At 40.7% G+C, this 26,762-nt stretch overlaps 1 protein-coding gene across 1 annotated transcript in view; it reads right to left on the minus strand.

The window, feature by feature from the left end:
* Positions 1-14,118: 14,118 nt before the first annotated feature.
* LOC311256357 (neprilysin-like) overlaps positions 14,119-26,762 on the minus strand; it is a 38,870-nt gene continuing 26,226 nt past the window's right edge. Inside the window, exons 13-23 of the mRNA XM_084351352.1 lie at positions 25,776-25,904; positions 21,406-21,504; positions 21,220-21,297; positions 20,905-21,008; positions 20,485-20,543; positions 20,270-20,389; positions 19,782-19,915; positions 19,313-19,378; positions 17,749-17,844; positions 17,356-17,432; positions 14,119-17,185 (exon numbers count right to left, since the gene is read on the minus strand). Of these exons, the coding sequence (XP_084207478.1) occupies positions 17,086-17,185; positions 17,356-17,432; positions 17,749-17,844; positions 19,313-19,378; positions 19,782-19,915; positions 20,270-20,389; positions 20,485-20,543; positions 20,905-21,008; positions 21,220-21,297; positions 21,406-21,504; positions 25,776-25,904 (1,062 nt within the window). The 3' untranslated portion in view covers positions 14,119-17,085. The remainder of the gene's footprint in view (positions 17,186-17,355; positions 17,433-17,748; positions 17,845-19,312; positions 19,379-19,781; positions 19,916-20,269; positions 20,390-20,484; positions 20,544-20,904; positions 21,009-21,219; positions 21,298-21,405; positions 21,505-25,775; positions 25,905-26,762) is intronic.

The raw sequence follows: 26,762 nt of genomic DNA on the forward strand, positions 1-26,762 counted from the left end.
GCAGTGACTTCGCTACCTGGTCGAATAAGTAAACAAAATTCACAAAATATCAAGAAAAAATTCATTTCTTCCTAAAAGACAAATACCACCGTACACCATCTGATTTCAATTTTCTCTAATTTTCTTGACTAAGACCAGCTTAATTGCCTCGTGAACTCATCATAAATAACACTTCATTCTAACGTAACGCAAACAAAATAAAACTTACCAAAACAGCCTTGGTTTCTCTTTCCACAATCACCCTTTGGTTGAAATAAATCCTCAATTCACAGAGTAGGATGTGAAAATATTGAGGCTCTAGTCACCTTTTTTGCCCATTCCCAACTCTTGAGCTCTGCCATTTATGGCTTATCTGTCCCCACCTGCTATATCCTCCCATCCCAGGAGTCGAGAGTTCTGTTCAGAGCTACTGTAAATCACCTCTGTTGTGTATCCTGGTCCCAGTTTAGTGGCCAGCCATGTTCACTGAGGGCTGACTGAGCCCAGTTGTCTGCCTAGTCATCCGAGGCTGCAGTGAGGGGAGAGTACCGCCAGCCAGTGCTTAATTTGTAAATCATAAGGTGCAGGAACGCATATGTACATATGACAGCCGAGGGATGACGAGACGGGCACAGGTCCAGGTGTTGTGCCAGAAAACAACTCCTTGCAAAAAAACGACTCCCCAACGGGAACGCCCACGGGGTAAGGGTTAGGGTTAGTCCTTAGTCGTTAGTCGTTTTTTTTCATACAGAAAACGGTGCTGAAAACAACATGCAAATGCCCACTTACCATGCTGTGGGACTTACAAGCCTCAATTTCAAATAACATCCATGGTATAAATGTTATGACAATAATTTATTTTAGGCTATACTCTGCACAGCACAGGCAAATGCCCACATCACCACAGGTGGGACTTACAGTATACAGTCAGCAATTAACTTCTCAACAGGTCTAACTTGTAAAACGTAAAAAAAAAAAAAAAAAGTTCAGAGTTTACAATAAATCACACAAATCTTCCATTATTATTATTTAAAGATTGGCACGGCGGCCTATTAATAGACAGTATGCTTACCATATTTAGTTGTCCAAACACCCCACATCACGACCATGTCCGGATTCTCCTCCTCCTCTCTGTTTCGGGTTTTACTGCGTGTGTCTGTGGCAGTTCTGTGTCCTTTGGCCACCAGTAACTCCATCAGTTCATCAGGGGATGTCTTTTCCAGTCTCTGTACTTTCTGTAGGCCGTATGACTGCGCGCGGGTTGGCAATGTTAAAGCTCTGACACAGCAACTCAACCTCAGTCTCTCCATACAGCGCACCTGCGTCCTCGGGCCAATACTGTGCGTAAAGCACGTTCAACTCATGCTCCGGGCTACCGGGCTAGCTGACGCCAGGGTACCCGCCTGTTGCTCCGGGCCGGCTGTTGGTGGACCACCTGGCTGACTGCTAGCGCTGTAGCTGGCTGCCGCTCCGGCTGGCGGTGAACCTGACCAGCTGCTGCCGCGGTACCCGCCTCCTGCTCCGGCTTGGCTAGCTGTCGGTGAACCGGGCTAGCTGTTGCGCCGCTAGCCTCCTGCTGCAGCCGGTTTTGCTCGTCAACAAGACCGCTGCAACTGCCCTCGTCGCCGCTTGTCGAGGCTTTTCTGACTCGTTTTGAAGCGTCATGCAACTCTTCCTTCTTTTTGGAAAAAGACAGTAAATTTAACGGTCTTTTTGACATGTTTGCGTTGAAATAGTAACCCGTTGTTCCTCCCTGCTTGCTCCCCAGATGCGGCAAATTTTCAAAAGTTTGTTTCTGTGTCAGAGGCGGGGTTTGATGACCCAGTAAGCTTTTCAGTGCATCAACAGACCTCCGACTCTTTCAAATTACGTTAAATCTTAATAAACAACATGAAATTCTTGGGATTTGTTCTGTAAATTAGTAAATGAATATTATTATTTTATTTTATACATTTTTAAAAACTTTTTTTTTAATTATTATTTCTTTCTATACCAGAGGTACCGATCTGCCCAAATAAGTCCCGGAACACAGGCAGGCCAAAACCAAGAGGGCAGGATCCGGCACAAATTCACCCCTGCCGCCAGCTAATAGGGCCATGGCTAACTGAGCCACTTGCCAACAGCAGCTAGAAGCTACACCAAGAGTAAAGAGTATCAACTAGCCCACAATAGTTTTGGAGCTACCTACTTTTGAATTCGAAACGTAGACTTAGTTTATCTGAAAATGCGAAAGAAAAGAAAATATCCAATTCTTCAAATTCTTGCATTTCACAGGAAACATCAAAGATGCAATATGTAAGGATTGGTGACCTGTCAAATATATAATATATATATAATATATAAATATATCTCTTCAGCCGCCTTTAGCTAATTAGCTCAGTTAGCTGTCGAGCCATGGGAGTGTTCACTGTTACACTGCTAGCACAGGAGCTTCAGACTGGGACAAGCAAGCGCTAGCTGGTTAGCATGCTAACTTCAGAAGACATCATAATGTCAAAACCACTATTTACATGCTGTTGATGGTTCATTTTTGAATGTTTTCAACTTGAATTCTTACATATTCCCCCTTTAAGCTTCTCACTCTGAAATTCCAATTCAGGCTGTGGTGCCTTCATGACCAGGAAACAGGCAGGACTCCCATCCATATGCCCCCTGGATCATCCCAGCGAGGGAGCAGAGGAGCAGAGCAAAGATAGATATACATCACTTGGAAGATAAGTGCAGCGGGGGAAATCCAAGTATAAACAGCATTGATTAGTTAACACAGGAGCCAGCATGTAAATACAGCCAGATGAAAGTGGTGAATGGACCAAGAGGCAAATAAACACAACATCCTGTGGCGAGAAGTTGTAAATTCTCTTTCTGTTTCTGTTGATGACGTGGAGTGCAATCTAAAGGCTGTTGAAGATATTTTGCAAATAAAGTCAAACTATTTTCTGCTCAAAACGCTAACCCATACTTCAACTCGGTAACATGGATGGATAAATACTTGAAGCAATGGGGGTCACCTCTCGCCACACCGAAGGAAGGAAGAGGAAGAAGATTCATGTGATGAACAGAAATTACTTCCATATGGGAGAGAATCAGATTGTTGCTTAGCAGAGGGAGAACATTAGTTTGTTATTGAGGGGAGATGATAGAGGATATAGCAGGGATAGCATGCAGTTAAAAAATAGATGAAGCAGTTGCAGTTTTTATTATCTTAATGTGAGATACTGTAGCTTCTGGTATGAGCCACAGCCCATCTCTCATTTTTGCACTTATTTTGAAAGATCTAAAAAAACAAGAAACACTTGAGTAAATTTTGAGTCTCTGATGGTCATCAACGACCACACTTGTCAGTGATAGCAGGGGTTGGGTAATTCCGTGTAATTATGCAATCAGTTTGACCCCATATCTCTCAAACCTCACCACACTGATGATGGGCTGTATGTGGGCACGTGAGAGTGCTTGTGTAGATGTACAAATTGATTAGAGAGGCCTATTAAAGATGAAAAGGGGTTAGAGGGAGAAAGAGAGAGCTGTCATTTTCAGGAGCAGGCCCTGTCACTGACAAGTGCTCATCCAATTACACCATGAGTGTCCTCTCCTTTACACACTCTTTTTTTCCTCTTTCCTCTCATTCTTCTCTCTGCTCTCCACTTTCTAGACCACCTGATCTCTCTCTTCCTCTGCTCGTCTAAATCAGCCTTTGTGGGTACTTAAATAGTCTCCAGTAATTGGTGCTCCTCTCCTCTCATCTACTCTTAACTCTCTTTTCCCCTTCCGTCTGCTCTCTCCCTATCTTTTAAAGGGGCAATGTGCAAGATATGACCAGAATGGTATTTAAAAACAAGTAACATTATCAACAGAATGTGAAGGCACATTAGTGTTGACGTTATGTCAAAGGCATGTTTGTATTGTGTGTCAATGTATTGCAGAGATGTCTGCTGAAGTTAGCATGCTAACCAGCTAGCCTGACCCATCCTGCCTCTTAATACCATTTTGTACCTCAAGAGGCGATTTGGGTCAGATTTCGCTTACTAAAATATTGTGTTATTTGTTTTCCTGTAGCTTTGATATTGACCCGTAATGACCAAACTGAAGAAGAACCAACATACCCCCTTGAGACCAAGTTGCCAGCCCCAGCTGCAGCAGCTCCTCAAGGGGAATACAGGAAGAGGAGCCCAGGGCCTCACACAGCTGGGACCAGGTCCACAGAGAAAAGGATGTGAGGGTAAGAGAGAAAATAAATGTATGTTTCTCTTAGAAATATAAATCTTCTTGTCAGTGTTGAGGAGAAGGGAACAGTCTTAGTTTAGATGGGACTAATGAAGGGCTGAGGATGGATTTAATTCCAAGTCCACCAGATTTGTTCCACCCTGCCCTGCCGGATTCTACTGTCAACTCCTCACAGCATGGAGCCTGGCGGTGCACTCATCACAACAAGAAGATTAGAGCGGAGAGAGGTGCCATGTCTAAACGAGGTAAGAAACCCACATTCCACCCAGAAGATTTGGACAAAAGTTTAATTCAATAAATCTTATGCATCCTCACAACACATTGTTATTGTGTCTATATTTGTCTCTCTAGATGTCGGTCCAACAGCTTCATCCCACAAACTCTTCTCTGTTCTGCTGATCGTAGGATGGATTGCTGCCTGCACAGCAGTTGTCTACTTTGTCTACATTTTTGCATGGGTAGGATGTGCTTGTAAATAAATGTATGAACAATACAGCATTATGTGAATGCCCTTTACATATAAAGACGGTTTTGTATGAGCCTCTTTGGCTGTACTTTCGATGTATTTTTAGCTACTGGTGTGACTCTGGGGATGGCAGTGTTGGTCTGTCAGACTGTCAGTCAGTCTCCCTTCTTTAATCCGGACTGAATATTTCAACATCCATTGGATGGATTGCATGAATCTTTGTATAGATATTTATGAGTAACCCAGAGTATGATTTCTATTCATTTTGGGCACGTAAGCCTAGTGATGTTAGCATTTAACTCAAAACATCACTATATCTAAGTAAAGCCTCATAGAGGTGCTAACATGGCTGCAGACTCTTTGTTTATTTGGCTCATTGCGTAGACCTCAGTGAAGAGGGCTTTAAAATGTAAGCACAATGTATCTACAATGACAGACCAGTTTAATTTCATAAGGCTGAATATAAAGACACTACACTTTAATCTGATTTTCATTGGCCAGTAGTTAGTGTGTTGTGTTTAAAAAAAAAAAAAAAGTTCTAGTACATAATAATTTTTCAAAACTTACCAGCCAGACTCAGATGCAGGCTGTGTTTGTTCTACTAATGGATTTTGATTTCTTTCTTTTTTTTGGCAGAAAAGAGGCGTGCGTGGAAGAAATTGAATTCAAGACAAAAATTAAGTTCTGCCTCCACGGGCCACAGGGAAGAAACTATCAACATTATGTTTGGATCTTACTTATCTATTAGAGACATATTCTCAGCTATTTTCAGATATGTGGAAACGTTTGTATAAAAGTGAGCAATGGATCTCTGCCATGGTCCAGTGGTAATGATGTTTAGCTCTGAAGAAAGTTTCCTCTGGCATGACTAACTGTCTGTCTTGTTATAAATGAATTAAATAAACACATTTCTGCATTTTTCTCCCCTTCAGTTGATGTAATACTTAATAAAATCTTCTGTATGCTTTGAATTATAAATCTTTTCAGACATCATGGATTGAAATCCATTACCATCAAATAGACGTCCTAATGAGAACACTCAGCTGTTTCTGTGCACAATGTCAGATGTGATGCATTTATTCATTCGGGCAGCTGCATTTCACTCAGCAGAGCTCCTCAGAGCTAAATTAGAAAAAGTGTGTGTTTTGTAGCTAAAAGGTAGTAAAATGATGAATGGCTACTTTATTGTGTGTGTCTCCTGTTATGTGTGTGTGTGTGTGTGTGTGTGTGTGTGTGTGTGTGTGTGTGTGTGTGTGTGTGTGTGTGTGTGTGTGTGTGTTTCTGGCACTTGAATTAAGTCAAGGGTTGGGTTGGGGTTGGACAAGTCGTAGTTTGGGTTAGAGGCTAGGGTCAGGTCAAGGTCAGAATTAGAGTCAGGCTAGAAGTGATAAGGATTAGGTCAAGGGTTTGGTTAGAGTTGGTAAGTCCTGGTTCAGGTTGGTGGTTAGTGATCTCTGTGATCAGGGTTAGGGTTAGGTCAAGGGTTGGGCAAGTATTGGTTTGGATCGGGATCAGGTCAAGGCTGGAGTTAGGAGTCAGGCTGGTAACGATCAGGGTTAGGTCAAGGGTTGGGTTAAGGTTGGCCAAGTAGTTGTTTGGGTTCAGGATTAGGGTCAGGTCAAGGTTAGAGTTAGGTGTAGGCTGGTAGTGATCAGGGTTGTTCAGGAACATCAGTCTGCTGCAGCAGATAGGTCGAAGGCCATCCTATGAGTTTAAATAAACAACAGCCTTGGTTTGTCAAAGATCCGTTTTGTACGCATTTCTACAGCTGCTTCGAACTGCTAAGTTTGCAAAAGACCATGAGAGATAAAAACTCAGATCAAAAGGTCACAATGCCCTCATCCCTACATTATCAGGCCTGGTCTCCTAACCTTTATACAGGGTACATATGAAATCTTATCCTGTGGGGCCTAGGGTTAGGTCAAGGGTTGGGTCAGGCAGGTGTTCATTAGGGTTAGGGTTAGGCTGTCAGTGATCAGGGTCAGGGTTAGTCTACAGGAAATTAATGTAAGTCTTTGTAAAATCAACATGTGTGTTTGCATATGCCATCTGTATATGCATGTCACAATATTGGACATCAAAAATATTGGGTGTTAGGACTGGCAATGTCATTGCCATGCCTACCAAACATCTGTCTTTTTTATTTTGTGTCCTGCATTGTCATAGGATCTGAAGGTGAAAACAATGGAGGGATAATTTAGTGGGGAGCTGCACTTTCTTCAACACTTTTATTGTTATGTGCTGAGTTGGCCTGGTGGGGCCATTATATGTAAGCACTTGATGAACTGTTTTACTTTTGGCATATTACTGAACTCAAGATTAAAGCTGAATTAAGCCCAACCTCAAAGACTCCAGCCAGTAAGTAATCAAATAACTAATGTTTGCCCAACATGTCAGCTCATAACTTGCCATTATAGCTGAGCCTCCAAATCTGTAATAGTAGCGCTGTCAGCTTTAAAGAGCATTTCGAAGTCTGCGTTTAATAACAGGGAATTAGACGTCTGCTTGTTAATGCAGGTTGTGCCATATCCACTTTCCCGTAAGCAGGAGGTGTAAGCCTCATACGCCCGCACAGGCCAAATAAGCCTGTACACTTGGTGTCATTTGAACATGTGCACCAGATGCAAACATCAGTTCAACAGGGCAATAAGATTGAGATGGAAACTTTCTGTACCACAGCAATGCATTAGGGTTAGCAGAAACACATGTGACCCAACTGCACACAAATGTTCAGGCAGGAACACATGCTTACACATACAGTCACTCTCACTCATACACATGCATGTACAAGCTCGTATTTAAACACATACACTACTTCATAGTAATTCAGAGCATCATGTTGTTTGTAACTAGTAGAATAATGATGTGTTTATTTGGATAACATCAAAACAGAACCTCTGATTCCCACACACCCCCCTCCCAACCCTTGCAGCCAGCCCCAGTGTGGCATTTCTGTCCCTCAAATAGATCATTATGCAGGTACACCACATGCTGCTGTGTAATAAGATGTCTTCCAGGTGTGAGACATTAACTCTGTGTGTTTACTATGTAGAGTTTATGTTTATTGCTGTGCTGCTTGCACGGTGGAATGCACTCATTTGGTGAAAATATGGAAAATACGCGACCCAAAGGTGACAGATGTTCCATCTTAAGATGAGGCAAATGGGTGTAACAAAATGTTCAAACCAAGCTAAAAAAAAACAAAAAAAACAACACAATTAATATAATCTGTATTTTGTGCACAATTACACTTTGTTAAATCATTTTAGTAATGAAAATGCAATAAAAGATTTGCTATTTGTTCGTTTTTGTTTTTTTCAGATTGTGCTAAGTATTGGTTGCAATAGCAGTGGTAGCAGTACCAGTGGTGTTTGCAGACATGGCCTTTGAACAACCTGGCCTTAGGCAGAGGTCATTTCAAGCATAGGGGTGTTGAGGACAAAGTCAGGTCTCATTTGGTCTTAAACTTGTTTTTGGGGCTGTGAAAAGGGCCCTGCATGTGAAGCTGATGCTATTCCCTCACTCAAAGGGAATACTCAACTTGGTTATAACAGTAGCTTTAGGCCAGAACCAACTGTGCTTAAAAAAATAAAATCAATAAAACCTTAAAATAAATTCAGATCCTGAAAACCACAATTGGAATAATGTGATTTTGTTGTGTAACAACAGAGCTGTATTACACACACTCCATCATCAGGAGACTTAAGTACAAAAGACTTTCTGATTGACTGAAGACTGCCTGTCTCCCTTTAAAAAATAATATAATATTCTTTAAGAGTGACTCACCATTTCTATATCACTGTAGAACTGCATCTGTGTATCAACAGTGAAACAACTACAACTACTGTGCTCATAGATTATTTGGCCTAACAAGAACATCGATATGGAAAGCAAAACTAATCCTGTAACATAGAGAAGACAGAGAACTGCATGTCAAGTAAGTGGCATTTCCCGTTGTGACAGGAAGTGCATTACATCAACTGAGCCAATTAAGTGCTGTGACCTTCATGCCAGTCCCAAACTTGAAGCGGTTAATTAAAATTGCATAGTCTACATTGTCACTGACTGCACTAAGTTGTAAAAGTAATGAAACTGATCTTTCACCTGTCTGCTGCTGACAGAGGATCAATGGTTACTTTAACGATGGCAGTCTGTTACTGCACAATACCCTCAATCAAGAGGGTTTCTAGATAAATGTTGTTTTGATTGATTAAAGTTATTTGCTGCCTTGAACCAACATCAAGTATTTGATGTAAACTGTAATTATTGGAATTTGAGTGATTAATGCTCCTATCCGTGGGGGAAGTGGTTGAACTACTGCATGATTAAATAAGAAAAGGAAAAGTAACAGCACTGCAGTGGCTTGGTCACAACATGAGGAGAGAATAAAAAAATACATGATTGCTAAATTACACAAATTGCGTCAGTGAGCTGTCATTAGCAGTATGTGCCATGAAGTGCGTTAGAGCAAGCAAACATGCAGCTTAACCTGTGAAGAAGAAACAAGATCCAATGCAGGAATCATGATCAACATTTGCTATTTGAAGAAACAGAGTAAGCTGTAATCCTTTTAAGAAACTGGATCATACACTTTTGATGTGATCTTACTTTTGCATGAAGTCAATCACCACAGGCTCATCTGAACAGCACTGATATGTTGAACAACCACAGGATGTCACTGTTATACATTAATTATGGAGTGAGCACATATACCTGTGTGAAGGCTCAAGCAGGAGATATAAAGTGAAGCTTGAGGAATCTAGACTTTCACTGTCATTTGGTCATTGCAAATTGTAATGGAAAACAATTTGAAAGGGTTCAATATTAGTCATTAGGGCTGCACAATATCGGAGGAACCTGACGTTGCGTTGATGTGGTTTTCTTCGATATACTATATTAACTTAAGTAACTCTATTTGGATAGAATTGATCCATCAAGAATGATTGGGGTGATTCTGTGAAAAGGTGCATTTTATCAAACAACCAAAGCAGGCCCTGTTTTGTCAGACTAAATCAGACTACATTTTGTAATATTAGACTTCTCTTGAAGATTAATTTGCCTTACATTGCATGTCTTGCTATGTGACTATTGTGCATTGAAACATTGTGATGTCAATGCTGAAATAATATTTTGTGCAGCCCTACAGTGTAAACCCAGATTAAATATTAATTCAACTTTTGAATGGTCATTGATTATTCTTTAGGTTTCATTAAAAAAAGAAGAAAAAACCCCTCCCATTGCTAAATCAAATGAGTCAGATGAAATATGGAGTACAATGATCAAGGTAAGCACAGATCATTTAATTTGTTAAGTTTTGGGGGCCTGATTCATGGCATATTAGCAGACTTCCCAGCATGCATTGTTTGAGAGTCAAAAGTCTCCTGAGACATCCAGACATAACTAACCATGATCAAAGTTAGTGTTGAATTCGGTCCTCATCCACTCATAATTACAGTTCAGCAAAGATTAACTAGGAGTGATCTCTTCTTTGTATGAAAGAGGTCATATTATTCTAATTTTCGGGTTCGTACTTTTATTTGAGGGTCCTAGTAGAATAGGTTTACGAACTTTAATTTTCAAAGACAAAGACATTATTTTTCTCATATGGTACATTGTACATTACTGTGCAAAAGTGAGACATCTCACCTCTGTTTAATCTTTGGTGACAGTTGCACATTACTTAATGGGCAGGATGTAACCAATCAGAGGCAGAGTAGGGCGGGTCATGCAGAGCAAGGTAGTGTGATCCAAAATAACGCTGCTACAGCTGTAGCAACTATATGTCTGCTGACTGACTAGAGTGTATATATTTTATAATACATATATAAAAATATATATTTATATAACACCTGTTACATAGTGCCGAAGTTACGGACGTAAAGGCTTGACTACAAACCAGGCGGTTCAGGCAGTGCAGGAGCAGTGTTTTCTGTGGGAGAGAGTAACTCCCTTTCGCATGGACTTTGGGCTTTTTCACTTTGTAGACCTTTCACATGCACAAAAATGCAACATGACACAATAAAGGAGGGCAAAAACCCAAAAAGCATAATATGACCTCTTTAATTTTGGAACAACATAGCTCCACTTGAAAAGAAATAACTTATGTGAACTAATGATTTTGAGTAAAGCTAAGTAATGTCTACTACATCTAGTCATGGTTCTTAAGTTAATACAACTAGACATGCTTATTTTCAGCTTGTGTAAAAACTAAAATGGTTTAAGGCAACAGATTTCCATGCAGTTTTTTTTTTTTTTTTTTAGTAAATTCAATTAATTTGGTTTAATGGTGTATTAGTCATGAATAAATGTTGATAGGGATTTGTTCTTTGAATGTTCACGAGAAAAAATTTTGTGCAAATGTTGTATGCTGTACGTCACATCTGACAGTTATACCACTAGGGAGTACAGTGTGTCACTTATTTTAAATACACAAATCCTTGACACATAATAAAAGAGACAAATACAAAGGTGTACTGTTTCTTTTTGCTGCCTGTGCACACAGCAAGTAAAAGCATTGTGTTTCTAAATGGAAGAAGTTGCTTAATTTATGTATAAAATCAAGAGCTCCAACAACGGTTGTCATGGTTTGGGTTTTTTGGTTTGTTGATTTCCTGTTTTATTTTGTAGTGATATCCTCTTGTGTCTTTTTGTTACTTTATTCTTCCTTCTCACCTGTGTTCCCTGTGTTCTGTTTCCCTCCAGTGTTCATTGTTGCTCCACAGTCTGGTTGTCCCCCCACACCTGTCTCACATCAGTCTCCTTAGCACTGTTCCCAGTGTCTCCCCTTGTTAGTTTAGTTTGTATTCAAGCCTGTGTTGTTCACTCAGTCTGTGTTGGTTAGTCTGTCTACAGTGTCCCTCGTGTTCCTGTCTGTCGAGCTTCTGGTTTGTTGTTTTGGTTTTTGTATTTTAAAAAATACCTAACTTTACTTGTTTTCTTTCTTTTTGGACCGTGGATCACAGCTTACTTAATTAAAGCTCGCTTTTATGTTGTTTCAACCTGCCTGACTGTTTCTCTGCATTTGAGGCCCTCAGCATTTTGCAAACCCTGACAACGGTGAGACTTTCAAATTTGGCGCAGGGCACACTGATTCCTTTTCTTTTATACCGATAGCTGCAAAGAGTGTTGGTATTAAAGCCGCTGCGATTAAAACTTTTAACAGAAAATTCTGCCTCTTAAAATTCAGAATGGTTGGTTATCAGTGGCCTTTAACAACGAGAGCACAGTGAGAGTGCACTTCATAATAAGAGCTCCTTTCAAATCAAGTACGCAGTAGCACAGTGCCCACTCTAATTGCCTACCTGAAACACTTTCTCTGTTATGATCCAAACACATAAATCGCACGTGTATTTGTGTGCATGCACATGTGTGCTTCTGTGCACGTGTTTTTTGCAGGTGTGCATATGGTGTGTGTGCACACATTAAATGTGATGCGCTCCCCTTCATACACCTCAGTCACCACACACTGCCCCAAGCACTGCCGCACACACACTGATAGGCATTCCAAAGGCCGCATGCCCGTCCCCCCCCCCACACACACACACATACCACTGGACCCACTGTTAGGGTCGCCCAAAGGGCACATGAAGGAAAACTGAGTCGTTTTATGACTAGACAGGAACACAGGGGAGCAGAACTTTGTACTGACAGCAAAAACAATAGAAGGTCGAACATGGGTGACTTTTTAAAAATGGCCTTCAAGATTGGATGTTTGAAGTGCTAATGTGCACAAGGCGTTAATTTATTATTTTGTTTCACTGACAGTATATTTTCAGTCAAGTCATGCTCCTGATTAAGTTTTAAAACTCCGGATATCTCCTGTGCCTCGTGTTACTTGAGGATAAAACCTCAGCCGTCTATAGTGTGCAAAGTGCAAAACAGCTCCCAGGAACATGCTGAGGTGCTGTAATGTTAGCTGTGATGTTAGCAAGCATAGCAGCTACCGACAAGGAGGGTGACAGCACGAGGAAAGTGGGTGGTGTGAACCAGTTATCTGCCAGTGCGCTACTGGCCAATGAGAGCGAAAGGGGAAGCCAGGCAGTAAATAAGCCATTGAAACTGATATTCAGCTGAAAACAATACTTGAATGAGCCTTGAGGTGGGAATGCATCCACACACAAGCACACAGGCTTGTATTTATACTTTTACCACACATGAAATAAAGTATTAGGAATAAGTAACCAGACAAGGGCATTAGAAAGACACTTTGTAGTTGATTTTTCAAAGCCAAACTGTTTGACTACGTTGGTGACATTTTGTGGAATGCAGAGTAAAACCCTGAAATATGCTCATGATCTGCTCCACCAACCAGAGGCAAGCCATTCACATTAAAGCTGTTTAGTTGAAACAATGTGGTTTAAACCACTAACAGGCTGAAATGTACACATTGTGGTATAAACAATTTTAAAAGTGAGGAAATAAATAAAATGAAGGTCATGAACCGCCAAACTACTTTTGTGTATTTGCACAACTGTGAATCAACTCTGGCCCCTCCTGCACTCTCTCACTCTGTTCCTCAAGATATTTTTGACACTTGGCTTCGAAGTTCAGCCATATATCTGATGCTTCTTCTTGGCACCCCTGTCCCAAACATCCTGTGTGTTATTATTCTCTTTGGCTCTCTCTCTCTCTCTCTCTCTCTCTTTTTTTTTCCCTTTACCTCTGAACTTCTTGAAGTGCTTTTTCATATTCCCTGTACATCCCAGACTGTCTGCCTCTCCAGTTTCAGCCTGGGTACAAGAGATCGCAGTGCCAGGAAATGTGCTTGTGGGTTAATTGCAGCGTGGGGTATATTTACCAGGAGGCAGTTTGGGGGCAGCCATAAAGATATTGTTTGCATCGTGCCTTTTACTAACGTCACACATTAGCCCCCAATGCTTATAGGTCCAATTAGAGGGCAGAGCTTTGGCTAATGCTGCATTTAAATTAACTTATTGGAGTTTTTCTCTACGTCGGTGGAAATTACAAAATGAGCTAAAACCCCTCAAGTCGAAAAAACTGCATGATTGAAGTGGAATGTAGGAATATCTGCCCATACTTTGACCTTCTTTAAGAACATCGCAGGCTGCACTCTTGGTGGCAAGGGGCAAAAAGGAAACAGCTGCAGAATTTCTGCTTTTTGATGTTGAACATTTTTACAAGATTTCTGTATGTATGTAAGGTCTCTGAGGTCCGGAGAAAAACCATTAAGTCAAGTCAGCAGAACCAAGATATTCTGAACACTCACATTCTTATGCAGTGCACAATTTAAGTTAAACATTAAAAAAAACCTTTCTCTTTTGGAGGCTCTGCCAAGAATTACCACCCAACGCTTAAGATGTAATGTAATATTTCGTTCTATCAGATTAAAGAGCTTGCATTCATACACAAGCCTGGTTGAGATGCTAAAACAACACGTGCACACATAAATCCACACACATGCCTTGTAGGACTACTCGCCTGCAGGCTCAGCGTGTTATTTAAAGATTTATTTTGAAAGGAAAAAAATGCTCCTCAAGATGATTATCAGTCATTATTATAAAGTATCTAAATACAGGCAACTGAGGTATATCTGTCTTTCTACAGGTGGAGTGTGTGAGAGAGAGAGAGAGAGAGAGGCAGAATAAAGAAAGCCTGAGGGAGTGAGCGACATTGACAGAGAGACAGAAAGCTTGCACAAACAATGGTAAGAACAAAACCCAGAGAAACAACAACGTATAAAGGCTTGGAGGGTGTTGTATACAGTCTGAAGAAGTGGTCTACATGATCATGGCGCATCATTCATTGAACTAATTTCTATATAAAAGGCAAAGGCAAAAATTTCCACAAGTAGCCTCAGTTACATTTTAACGTAGAAAACAAAGCCATACAAAACGATGAACCCTAAACTGGGATCCACTGACTTGATACAACCTTCCGCATTGAGAAAAATGCATGCACTTTTGAAAAGGTCACTGGGTTCCAGCAATATCTCAGTCTGTGGATTTAAAATGGATAAGATAAACATTCCTTTTCAAAAACTTAATTATGTCTTCCCTCAATTGACTTTTGCCTCAGTGTGTAAAAGACGAACAGATGAGTAATATGGCACACTTTGTGTGATTAAACCTAAATCAAAGAAAGAGAAACTGCTAACCTTTCTGAAAGGTGTGTAGGATTTAGAGGCATCTAGGAGTGAGTTTACACATTGCAACCAACTGAACCAACTAATAACACAAAGAGCCCTCTATGGAGCCACTTTTTGGTTTGTCCGCTCTGGGCTACTGTAGAAACATGGTGATGCACCATGGCGGACTCTGTAAAAGAGGACCCGCTCCCTCTGTAAATATAAAAGGCTCATTCTTAAGTAATAAACACACAACGATTCTTAGTTTCAGGTGCTTATACACTAATGAAAACATGATTGAATATTATAGTCAATTTCTGCCCCTAAATCCCCCAGAATCCTACACTCTGGACTTTTTATGGAATTGTTCAACACTTTGTCAAACACACTTACTAGCTTTCAGGTTAGTTAAAGGTGCAGTATGTAAGAATCAGCCACCTTGAATTCATACTTCCAACGAATAGGGGCAACATATCACCAGAATAACTGCTAACTGCTGCTAACTCTTTTCTTTTTCTACATCCATGAGTGTAGCTTTTGTTAGCTTGTTAGCTCAGTTAGCCATGCAGCTAGCCAGACTACCAGGGGAGTATCAGTGTTTACACCGCTAGCACAGGAGCTTTGGACTGCTGGTAGAAAGAGGTTTTCGGGTCTGGGGCTAGCTGTTTAGCACGCTAAATTCAGTAGATATCTTTTCAACACAGTACGTAGACCCCTTTGACATTACATCGATACTGTTATTTTTTCACATTCTGTTGATCATTTTAGCAATGTTTTTACTGTTTTGAACGCAAATTGGCACATATTACACCTTTAGGAATATTGATATCACTCTCATATCAGTCATGTTAAATATAAAGCCACAGCCTGGAGATAGTTGTCTTAGATTAGCATAAAGACTGGAAACAGCACATTTAAGAGATTTTGTTTGCCATAGAAAAATAGAGAGTAAAGACTCCAAGTTCTGAAGTCTTGTCATCACTAATAATCTGCCAGGCAGCTGGCGGAGACACCAGGGAGTCACTGCTCCCAGCCAAGAAACAATCCAGCACATAATGCCCCATAAAACCACAGCTCGTTTTTAAACTAACCAGAAGTAACGTGGAGCTGTAGAGCTTTGGAGGTGCTTGGCGGATTTTTTTTTACCTGTTTCCAGTCTAAGCTAAGCTAAGCCAACTGGCTACAGCGAACAAACATCAGAGTGGTATCGACCTTCTCGTCTAATTCTCGACAAGAAAGCAAATAAGCACGTTTGTGAAAACGTCAAACGATCCGTTTTACGTCACATTTGCTTTTCCTTTGTTCCTGCGAATACACATACACTCACACACACTGTAGCACAACAGATCATGTAAGGCATACCAGTTTGCTTGACAAACAGTAGGCAACGATCATAATGACTCACAAAGACTGGAAAACATATAGAGACTTACATACACACAGATACACACAGGAGGCTCAGTGAACGTATAAAAAGGGTCTGGTGTCTGTCGATTGTCAGCTCAATGATTCATGACCAGCTGTCATCTTAAAGGCGAAAACTTCATTTTGGTTTATTTGACATACTGCTAATTAACAGCAGCCGCCTGTCATTAACATTAAATATAGAACAGTATTGTGTAATATGTGATTACGGTTAAATATTTACTGGTCTATTCAACAAAATAAATTCTGATTTCTGTAATAATTTACCTAATCTAGTCCTACTTGTTAACAAAGAGTACATTACGAGTACATTGTAGAGTGTATCAGCATGTAGATGAAGGCTGAAACCAGCTGAGGTTTCATGAGAGGCATACAGCTCAATCCCACATACAGTGCAGTGGTTCAGCCCTGTTACATGTATATAAGTGTGAGTGGGTGTGTGCTGTATTCATATGCCAGTGGGTTTCAGCACATTTGTATGTCTGCCCCTCTCTTTGCCAACTACTTGTACAGTATTTTGACTGAAACACACTCACACTCTAATACACATTGGCAGACTCACAAATGCTGAATAAAACAAGATGAAAATGGAGAGAAGGAAAATAAAAACAGAAGAAGTGATTGTATCCAGTGAGTAGCAGAATAATCAGGCTGATTGAGTGAACTACAGTATCAGAGTCAGAGAGACAGTGCTCCGTCTGTCCGTGAGGGTACAGTCCACTGCTTTCCTCAGAGGAAGTGCATACTGCAGCGTCAGTCCACCAGCCCTGGTCCATCCAGTAAAGAGCTAAGGGGAGCTTCCACTTCCCTGTAGCCCCCCACGAGTGCTCCAACAGTCAGAGGGGAGAGGTACTGTAGGGGGGCAAGGACGACCCACGTCAGAACAGTCCCCATCCCAGAGGTCTGTGGATCACCACACACGGCAGGTGTTTTCAGGGACCATGTAGCTGCTCTTGTTGCAGCTGAATGCTTTGGCAAATTCTGGGAAATTTTGAAGGGAGCCCAGTACCCTGTGACACATATGGAGGAGATTGTTGGTTGGGGTTAAAGGTGCTGTATTGGAAGGTTGCTTGAGCTATGCATAGCATGTCATCTTGTCAAGGTTTTAAAACGTTAGCCAAAAGTGTAATTTTTTCCTGCCCTTTTCCCCGAAGCACACAGCTTATTGATGTGAATTTACCTGAATTTTCCTGGACTGTGTACATCGACTTTGATGGAATTAACAGCCTGCTCTGGTCTGTGTGTTCCACACCACACCTGAAAAAGACAGACGTTAAGACATACAGCATTAGAGCTAAGATCACCAATAAGTTTGGCTTAACCCTCTATCCATTGATCCATCCATCCATCCATCTATCTGTCCATTCATCCATTAATCCATCCATCCATCGCTCAACCCAACCAGTCTTCCATCCATCCATTCATCCACTATATTGTCCAAATCATCCATCCACCCACCCAATTGTCTGTCCAATCAACTACTCAACCTTCCAGTCATCAAACAATCCAATTATCCATCCATGCATCTTTCCATCCATCACTCAACTCAACCAGTCATCCATTCATCCATTACCTGAGCAAAGTTTAGGAAGAAGAGTTGATTGTGGGAAAGGTCGATTCCAGGCAGTGGTGGCTCCTCTCCATGCTCCTTTACATAGTTCCTATAGGCCTGCAGTATTAATAGAAGACAAATGTTCTCATCTTTTATGACCACTATCGGTGTAACAGCACACAGAATTCACAGTTTTTGTACATACCTCTGTATAGAAGAGGTTATGTATGTAACATATACAGTTTTGATTTAAATGAGCTGACAGTTAGCAGACATCGGGTATTCAGGAAGCTTATTCCGCAGGTGGGGGGCATAGAAAGTAAAAGCTGCTTCACCTTGCTTGGTAGTGCACTCAGCAGTAAACAGGGCACATACGCTGTGGCATAGGTCATGTTTTTATGCAGTTCCTTTGGTAATGCCTTTGGCTCTGTCTGCTTTCACATCAAGAGGCTGCTTTTTATCAGCGCAGATAAGTTGTTGGACTCGCACGATTGACACATCTGTGTGATGCCATCTAATATGTGTTAGCATATGGCCTGCGTGTTTCCACCCACATACCACTGTGGAACGACATCAACACAATGACCCCATCCGAATCACCACTCGCTCTCTCTGAAAATTTTCCACACAGCTGATTTGAAAGAAGCGGGGGGGGTCACTCTGCCGCCTGTGTTTCATCTGAACTTGCCGCCGCACATAGCGAAATAGGGTCCTCTTCTTGTTCTTGTTTTTCTTCTTCTTCTTTTGTTGTTTAATGGAGGTTGGAATACAGCTTTTGGGCACCCATTATCACCAAAGGCTGAAATGGCTCAAAATGACCTGATTGCGACTGATTCCATATAATGCCTCTGCTAATTTAATGTGGATGTCGCTAACAATGTCATTACTATTCAGGTCAAACTTGGAAAACAGACAGTGAACCAAGGGAGTTTAATTTCAAATAGCAGTTTCAAGGTTTAGATGTTATCATGTTGTCGTTATCAAAATGTTTCATTTCTGTTATGCTGCCTGTAAACTCCTTCTAATTATCTGACCGGACAGAAACTCTGAAGCAGTGGATGATTTCATGTGTCGGGCTGTTTATAGCAACAAATTTGTTGTGGCAGCAGTTTATCTAAACTATAATGTCAGCAATTAAATTAGCCTTTAAATTCTAGTCACTTTCAAAAAAAAAAAAATGCTGCAACATTTCCTGTCCAGGATGAACCTTTCATTACAGTACACAGGTGTGCTGCCTGAAATCTTGATCTGAGAACAACAAAAGAGCACTTGGCCTCAAAGCAAAAACAAATCTACAGCATACTTGCATGCTATCATTGCTGATCTAAAATGAAAACATTTGTTTTCTCTTTTGTATTCAAATGCCCTTTCTCTGTTCACCTCTGGTCATAACCAGAAAACAACCTCATGTCTCGTCATTGTCGTGTTTACAATGGTTAATGAGCCAGTCAGTGACCTGGCAAGATGACACATCTATTAATGTTAGCAAGCAGACGAAAATAACAAACCACTGAATGGCATCCTCTGTCATCTTTAAACCAGGGCTCTTAAACTGAGTTTCCTCCTTTGTTTTCAGGCTCATTACCTGATATGCCTGCCGTATCCCTCCATTGTCAGCAATGTTCTCCCCGAGGGTGTTGTTACCATTTAACTAGAGAGGGGACATAAGGGGAGAGAGAACATAAAGATTTGCAAGGAAAAAGGACAATGGAAGATGGTAATTTCTTCCTCTTTATTTGAGCAGATCACAGATATTACTCTCTGGGATACAAGAAATCATCTTCCCAGGGGATAAAAGAAGCACTGTTCAAAGCAATAGGACCGATGAGGGGAGACAAAGCGAGGGAGAGGGATTGAGATGTCAACACAGAATATTAAAGGCACCTGAACAGAGAAGAGATGAGCCTGCAAAAAGCGGGGGAAAGATGGAAATAGATAGACTGACAAAGGTAACACGAAGGCAAACAAATGAGAGAAAAGGCAAGGTTTGGGAAAATAATTGAGAAAACACTGTTGTAATGTTGAGGAGAGAGATTCGAGCCACCAGGACTTACATGAAGTCCATTGGCCAGGTCCCAGGAGAAGTTGCCATACTGGTTGACGATGCACTTTGACAGCTCCAGGAACCGCTGAGTGGAGTCTGGTGTCCACCAGTCCTTCAGGTCACCATCCTTATCATAGTTACGACCTAGAACAAGAGGCCATTATCTTGTTATCTATGGCAGCGCCAAAATGCTGCGAGTGACAATTTTCCATTCCTTTTCATTCATTTCCATTGTGTTTCTGGATGGCATGCAGTTGTGGATATCAGCACACAAGGATCTTGACATCTTTGAGATTGAACACAGTAACTTCACACAACCCAATAACAATGTGGGCAATGAAAAATGATCTGAAGCAGCACACAAAAAAGGCATTTCAAAACCCTTTTTTTGAAAGTGGTGCCAGTTACAGACAGGGCATTATTTTGATCCAAAAACCAATATAATCTGCCAAAGCCGCCTCAGGGAGGAAGTGAGAGCAACAATGCGGAAAATCATACCATTGTCATCAAAGCCATGAGTGATCTCATGACCGATTACCATGCCGATGCCGCCGTAGTTGAGAGATTTAGCCTGGCCTTTGCTGAAGAAAGGCGGTTGGAGGATACCTGCAGGGAACACTGACACGAGGGAGAAACGGAAACACTAAATACGTGACTAAACCCAGAATGTTGAATAACTGCACACATGTGTTTTGTACTGTATGTGAAAATACCTATTTGGTTTTTGCTGGATGAGTAGAAGGCATTGACTACAGCAGCTCCGGTTACCCACCTGCAGACGACACGAAAGCGGGAATTAAACAGGCACACAGTAAAGAGCATTTTCGTGCAGCACAATTTCAATTTAATGAAAGATATCAAAATTAACCTGTGGTTAATAAAAAAACTAATATTAGCATTCCTGCTGTGCTCAGTGGAAGGCTGAACTGTATCTGCGAGTAGGAGTTTGTGTGGGAGAATGTGAGTGCTCTGTGCTAAAAGGCAAGATAGCGTGTCACAAGAAAACACAAGCAAATAAGTCATTTATTATTACTGATTTAAGCAGTTATAATCATATTTTAAAATTACTACACATCTGGTAAAAGCTTGTTTGCTGCGCATTGATTTAATTCTGCCCCCACGGGGAATCTTACTCCTCTTTGTTGACTTTGACTCTGAGTTTCCGCAGGCGTTTCTTCTGCACATACTCCAGGTTCTGTAGGATGTTTTCAAAGTACTCCTCTGCACTGTAGCTCAGCTAAAACCGACACACAGCCAGAGAAATGGGAGGATTAGCCGTGATGAGAGCTATCAACACTTGGTCATATGCTCACCAGCAAAAGCCAAGAATTCACCGAGATGTTTTCACAGAGCTGATACAAGGCTTGAATGAACCCACTCTGAGTTCTGTTACACTAATACAGTGGAAGAAGGAAAACATTCATAATCGCATCTTTTCAGACACTCACATCTTTGTACTCATTGTTAAGGTATTCATCATCCATTATGTTGTCAGAATAGCCGATCCGTTCCCGAATAGCTCGGGCCTATAGATAAGAAGAGGGGAAAATTGGACAAACAAACGTCTTAGTCATCACATATCCTAAAATGAACAATATGATACAACACAATAGACAGTTTATTACAACCAGTACCTTCTCCTCAGCTGCTTTCTTGGTCTCTCTATCCATCCAGGTCAGGTCATCCAGGTTACTAATGAACACCTCACGGATGTCTTTAATCATCTCCTCCATCTGATGCCCACAAACACACACATACACACAATGAGAGAAAGATACAACACTCACAGATATAATAATCAAATATACATCATGGCATAATCTCAACACTAACTGTCAGTCAGTATAAATTTTCCATTGTGTGGGAGTTTTTCTCGAAAAGGTCTGCAAAGAGGATCCAGTGGAAAGCACACACACACACACACACACACAAATCTTGCAACATATTGTGCAACACAGGCATAAAAACACCGGCCTCGTCTTTACATAGTCACATATCAATGTGGAAGCACTCGAGGTTAGACTCCCTCCGTGTAGGAGTCTGATGACCTTGGGTAATATTACCAGTGCGATAATGTTTCTGTGATTGATATGACAGATGAAATTAGTGTTGCATGGATGACATACTTTTGTTGGCTAACCTGGAAGTTAGCATCGCCCCAGTGCCTTTGACTAAAAGCTTATGGGATTTCTCTATTGTATTTTGGATTATTGCAGAAAATAAGCTCTGTGGCAAACACAAGCTTATGATATTTACACATTTTGCTTAGCAAGATAATTCTCACAGATGAATGCTGATTTTATGTTTTTTGAAGGATAAAGTAAAAAGCTAACGTTAGGCTCTAAACGAAACCCAGAAATAAGTTAGCATTTTTGTTCCCTCATCTCAAAGTCAATGCGTTTTCTGAATGGGTTTTCGGTTGAATACCCAAAATAAGGTCTGTATTTACCACAGGCTTCAGATATTTACAAATTGTGTTCTAAGACAAAAATATCTCATTAAAGTGTCCAACAATTGAATTATAAAGCACTTACGTGCCTTAAAAACGGCAGTTGCTGAGAAGTGGCAAAGTTAGACTACAGAGGTTGTCTGGAACATTAAAGGTCAACACACAGAGCACAGAGACTCATCTACTTACTAGTCCGTCTTTACAGGTGGACTGCTCTAACCCTAACTTAACAAGTTGTGGATTGATCAATTTATAGAAGACATGTATAGTAATTATGTAGTAAGACGTTTAGTGGTGGTGACGTTTAAGTCATGTGACCGCAATGTAGTCTGTGTGTAGCCTATTTTTTTACTTCTAGCGATTTAATAAAAAAAAAGTGGTTTTCATGAAATGTGTAAGTATCATAAATGTGATCTTATTTTCTGCTAACTTCCAGGTTTGCCTCCAAAAATACGCCATCCCTACAGCACTCCATAAGCGTCCTATTACACCATACTACACACTCACCTATAAAGACGGAGTAGTGAGTAGATGAGTCTCTGTGTTTGGTATAAGGGCGTTTAATGTTACCAACAATCTCTATAGACTCAATAAGCCAATTCTTACAACTACCTTTTCAAACAGGTAAACAAAAGTTAATGCTGTTTAATTCACATGTAGGGTTAACCATAGATCTTATTTAAGGTATTGAACTGAAAAGCCATTCATAAAACCCACTGACTTCAAGACGAGGGATGGGAAATTGCAAAAACGCAAAACCATTTTCCGGGTTTTCGGACACATCCCTGCACCAATCGGTTGCAGAAATCTTCATTGACTGAGAGTGACAATTAAAATTATGGTATGCAAAAATGCTATGATGACATTTCTACTTCTTTTACAAAAGTCCTGTAACCTTAAAATGTTCTACAGTAGATGTGTGCTGTACTGGCTGCAAATTTGCAGATACATTATTGATAATGCTACCGATTTACATTCGGCATCTTAAAACCTTTAAATATTTAAATTTACTTGTAGATGCACCCAACGGTTCAGGGTTTTGTGTTACTGAAATAATAGCTGTTTAACTCTAGAGTAAAGAGGAGGTGCTTGTGCTAAATGTTTCAACATCAATATAAAATATTAAACAAACAGGTTATGGTACACTTATTAAGTAGACAGATGTGTGTAAATAAGACATATTTCTATGTGTTCTAGGCATACTTGTCCCACATAAAACATTGGCACATCTGTAGTGGTGCCAAGATGATGAGATTTTCTATTTTCATATGCAAATCCGCACAGCAAGGTGCTCTAAAATCCACATCCGAAGCTCAGTTTTCAGTGGGAACCTGTGGTGTAAGTTGAATGTTTCTGTAATGTATTGCTCTTGAGTTACAGTATTTACAAAAATGCGCCTACACACACAGAGACAGACTGACTGTCTCCACCACGATGGCATAATTTTGTGCAAACCATGCAATGTACCATGGTTACTGGACGGTAAAATGACAGATTTTGTCCACAAACAAAACAAAAACAAAATTAGAATAAATCACAAAAAAGTACCTGAAGCAACAAAGGAATGAAAGCAATGTAGGAGGCGAAAAATGAAAAACTGCCCTCGGAGCTTTGGCCAGCCTTCCAGGTCCTTCCAACCACAGTTGTGCTCTGAAACCGCAGCAAGCTGACAGAGGCATTCCAGTGTCTCATCATATCAGCAGACCCCTCGCTTACACACTGCATGACCACTTGGACAACATGCTGTGGTTCGCCACAAACCACCAGGGACCACTACTGATGAGGCTTTTCTGAAAACCTTTTAGCATACAGCATATGTGTTTGCGTTTGTGAGTGTGCACATTTGCGTTGTGTGCATACGTAGGCCTAAATGTCTGTGGTTACATGTGAAATCCTATAATACAATTTACATGGATCAAATGCAGAGTATATATATATTATATACAGTGGTAAGCCTACTAAATCTATATGTATCATGATAGTTTGCTTCAGAAATATGATGATTTCCCATTGTGGGCAGCAATTACATTTGATTTAATTCAGTCTTGCGTGCAAATCCCCTGAGTAAACATAGAGAAATGGCACCAAAGAATCCAAAATTAAAATACTCATTATGCAGAAGAAATGCTACTGTGAGTGATTCATTATTATATAATGTTTTTGGATTATTATCATGGTTGAATCAACGTATAAGTAGTATTTCCTTGTTATAGTTGGTCATTGGTGTAATTATTAACTACTTTATTTACTGTTGGGGAGGTTAATTAATAAGATAACGTCATCTTTTAAAAAGATGATCTTATGTCACATAAGTGCAATGGAGTCAAACATTGTCTGTTAAGTAGTATAAGTATTAAAGGGTAAAACCACCAATTTTAAATATTAAAGTGTGTTTACAGGTCTTGGGGAGTACGACTGCAGATGTGATAAAAAGTAGTATAAAGCCTTTTGTGGCTCCAGAGGAAGCTGCAAGTAATCTGATAAATTGCCTCCAGTGGTGTCACTCAGTGGCTAAGTTGCATTGTGGGTAATCTAGGCGCCAGGCTTTGAAAGCAGTCCACTAGTCTAGCATTGCACTCCTGTGACACTGTTGGACTTGGAAAATACATAATCAAAACCGATACAGCAGAAGATACATCTTTTTTTTTTTTTCTTTCATCAAATTTTTCTTCCCTTTCAAAACCTGGCACCTACATTACCCACAATGCAACACAGCCCCTCAGTGCCATCATGGGGGTTTTCTTTAAGATTACTTGCAACTTCCTCTGGAGCCACAAAAGGCTCTACCGCCTTGACATAGGCGGTAGAACTATCCAAGTTACCCTTTACGTAGCATTGCCTCTGAAATCTGCTAAAGCACACTACTCGTGTGAATGTACTATGTAACATTTCACTCATGATCATATCGGAAATAGCTCCGTGGCTGAGAGAAGGTTGGTATGTCAGGAGTGCAATCTCACACACACAGACGCATTTATCCACAAAGACGCATCCACGAGTGAAAGCTGGCAAAATTCCAGCAGATGACAGAGATTTACAGTACGTGAGACGCTCAGCATTACGACAGATGTACACGGCTGCACACACAGTCATGTGCCAAAGCACGCACATGCCCAGAGTTGAGATTTATGGTGTGGGTGGTGTGGGCATGATAACAAGGACACCTTGTTCAGCTGCTTTCAATGCAAGGGGTACACACAAAAAAATACAGTAGTGTGGTGGTGATGCAGACGAAGGTGACAAAAAGACAGGTGAGGGACTACAGTACTCTGGCATGAGATGTGCCTGAAACACATGTTCTCATTCTGCATGTATGAATAACTGAGTACATAAACACTGTTTTTGTGAAATCACATGCCCTGCAGACTCATCTCTATGACTCAGTACCAGTTCCAAGTGTCAATAACAAGCAAACATGGCACTCAATCATGTAGTACACAGAATGTTCTCTGTCTACGCAGTAGGGAAATCCTCTTGATGATATGTAAGAGCTTTTAATCCTGCATGAAATCTAATCAAACATAATAATATAGCGAATAATGCAACCCTACTGACCAATTCTTTGCTCTTCTCAGAGAAGGCCTCCTGCACATACAGTCGTCCGACAGCATTGTCCATGTTGTTGTTGACGTAAAGTGCACACTGCCGCCACACTGCCGCCTCTGACGTTGTACCAGACAGAGCCTGCAGGGAAAGTAACAAGGCACCGATCAATTAGAGATGCAGGATAAACCACTCAGCATTTTGGGTAAAAGGGCCCAGGGCGATTCTTTATTTGCACCTTCATTATGAATTACTGTTACACTGAGGACTGTAAGAAATAGGGCAGAGGGGAAATGATTGGATTATGAAGAGGTTTAAGATTAGAAAGAGTTATAAATGTGGAAGAAGAATATAAACAGAGCATGTAGACATCTAGTGTTTATAAGAGCCCCAGCTGATACCTTGTATTGGTGTATATTTCTGTCAATACTGTAAATAGCAATAAACTGTAGCACAAAATCATTTGGAAAGAGTCTTAAAAAGTTTTTATGCCAAATCACCAAAAAAGTTTATCAAGAGCCGTGCAGCATAGGGATGGCAATGTATTTTGGTTGGTCCAGATTTAAATATCTTGGCTATTGGATAGATTGCCTTGGAATTTTGCCCAAACATTCACATTTTGCTGATACCTTGACTTTTGGCTCCACAATGAGGCTGAGTTTCTGAGTGAAATATCTCAACAACTGTTGGATGAATTGCCACAAAATTGATTCTTAACGGCCAATCACACAGAGACGTGTCACTTGAAACACGTCGCCAGCAAAACCATTGTTTTCCTACACGGTCGGCACACATTCTTCTCTTGTGTTGCGTGTTATGTTATTCAAGCCATTTATAGACGCACATAAATATTCTCAACTTTTCAGCGCGAGGCATCCTCATTGGCACTCATATGTCTTGCAGATGTCAGTATGATTTCCAATAGCAAGACGTAGTATGAGGAGCATTTGCTAATTGGGAAGACCCTAACAAGACAAATGCCGATGTCTTGCCAATGTC

Source organism: Pagrus pagrus, assembly GCF_965226575.1.
Source record: "Pagrus pagrus genome assembly, chromosome: 4".
In the NCBI taxonomy this organism is placed as follows: domain Eukaryota; kingdom Metazoa; phylum Chordata; class Actinopteri; order Spariformes; family Sparidae; genus Pagrus; species Pagrus pagrus.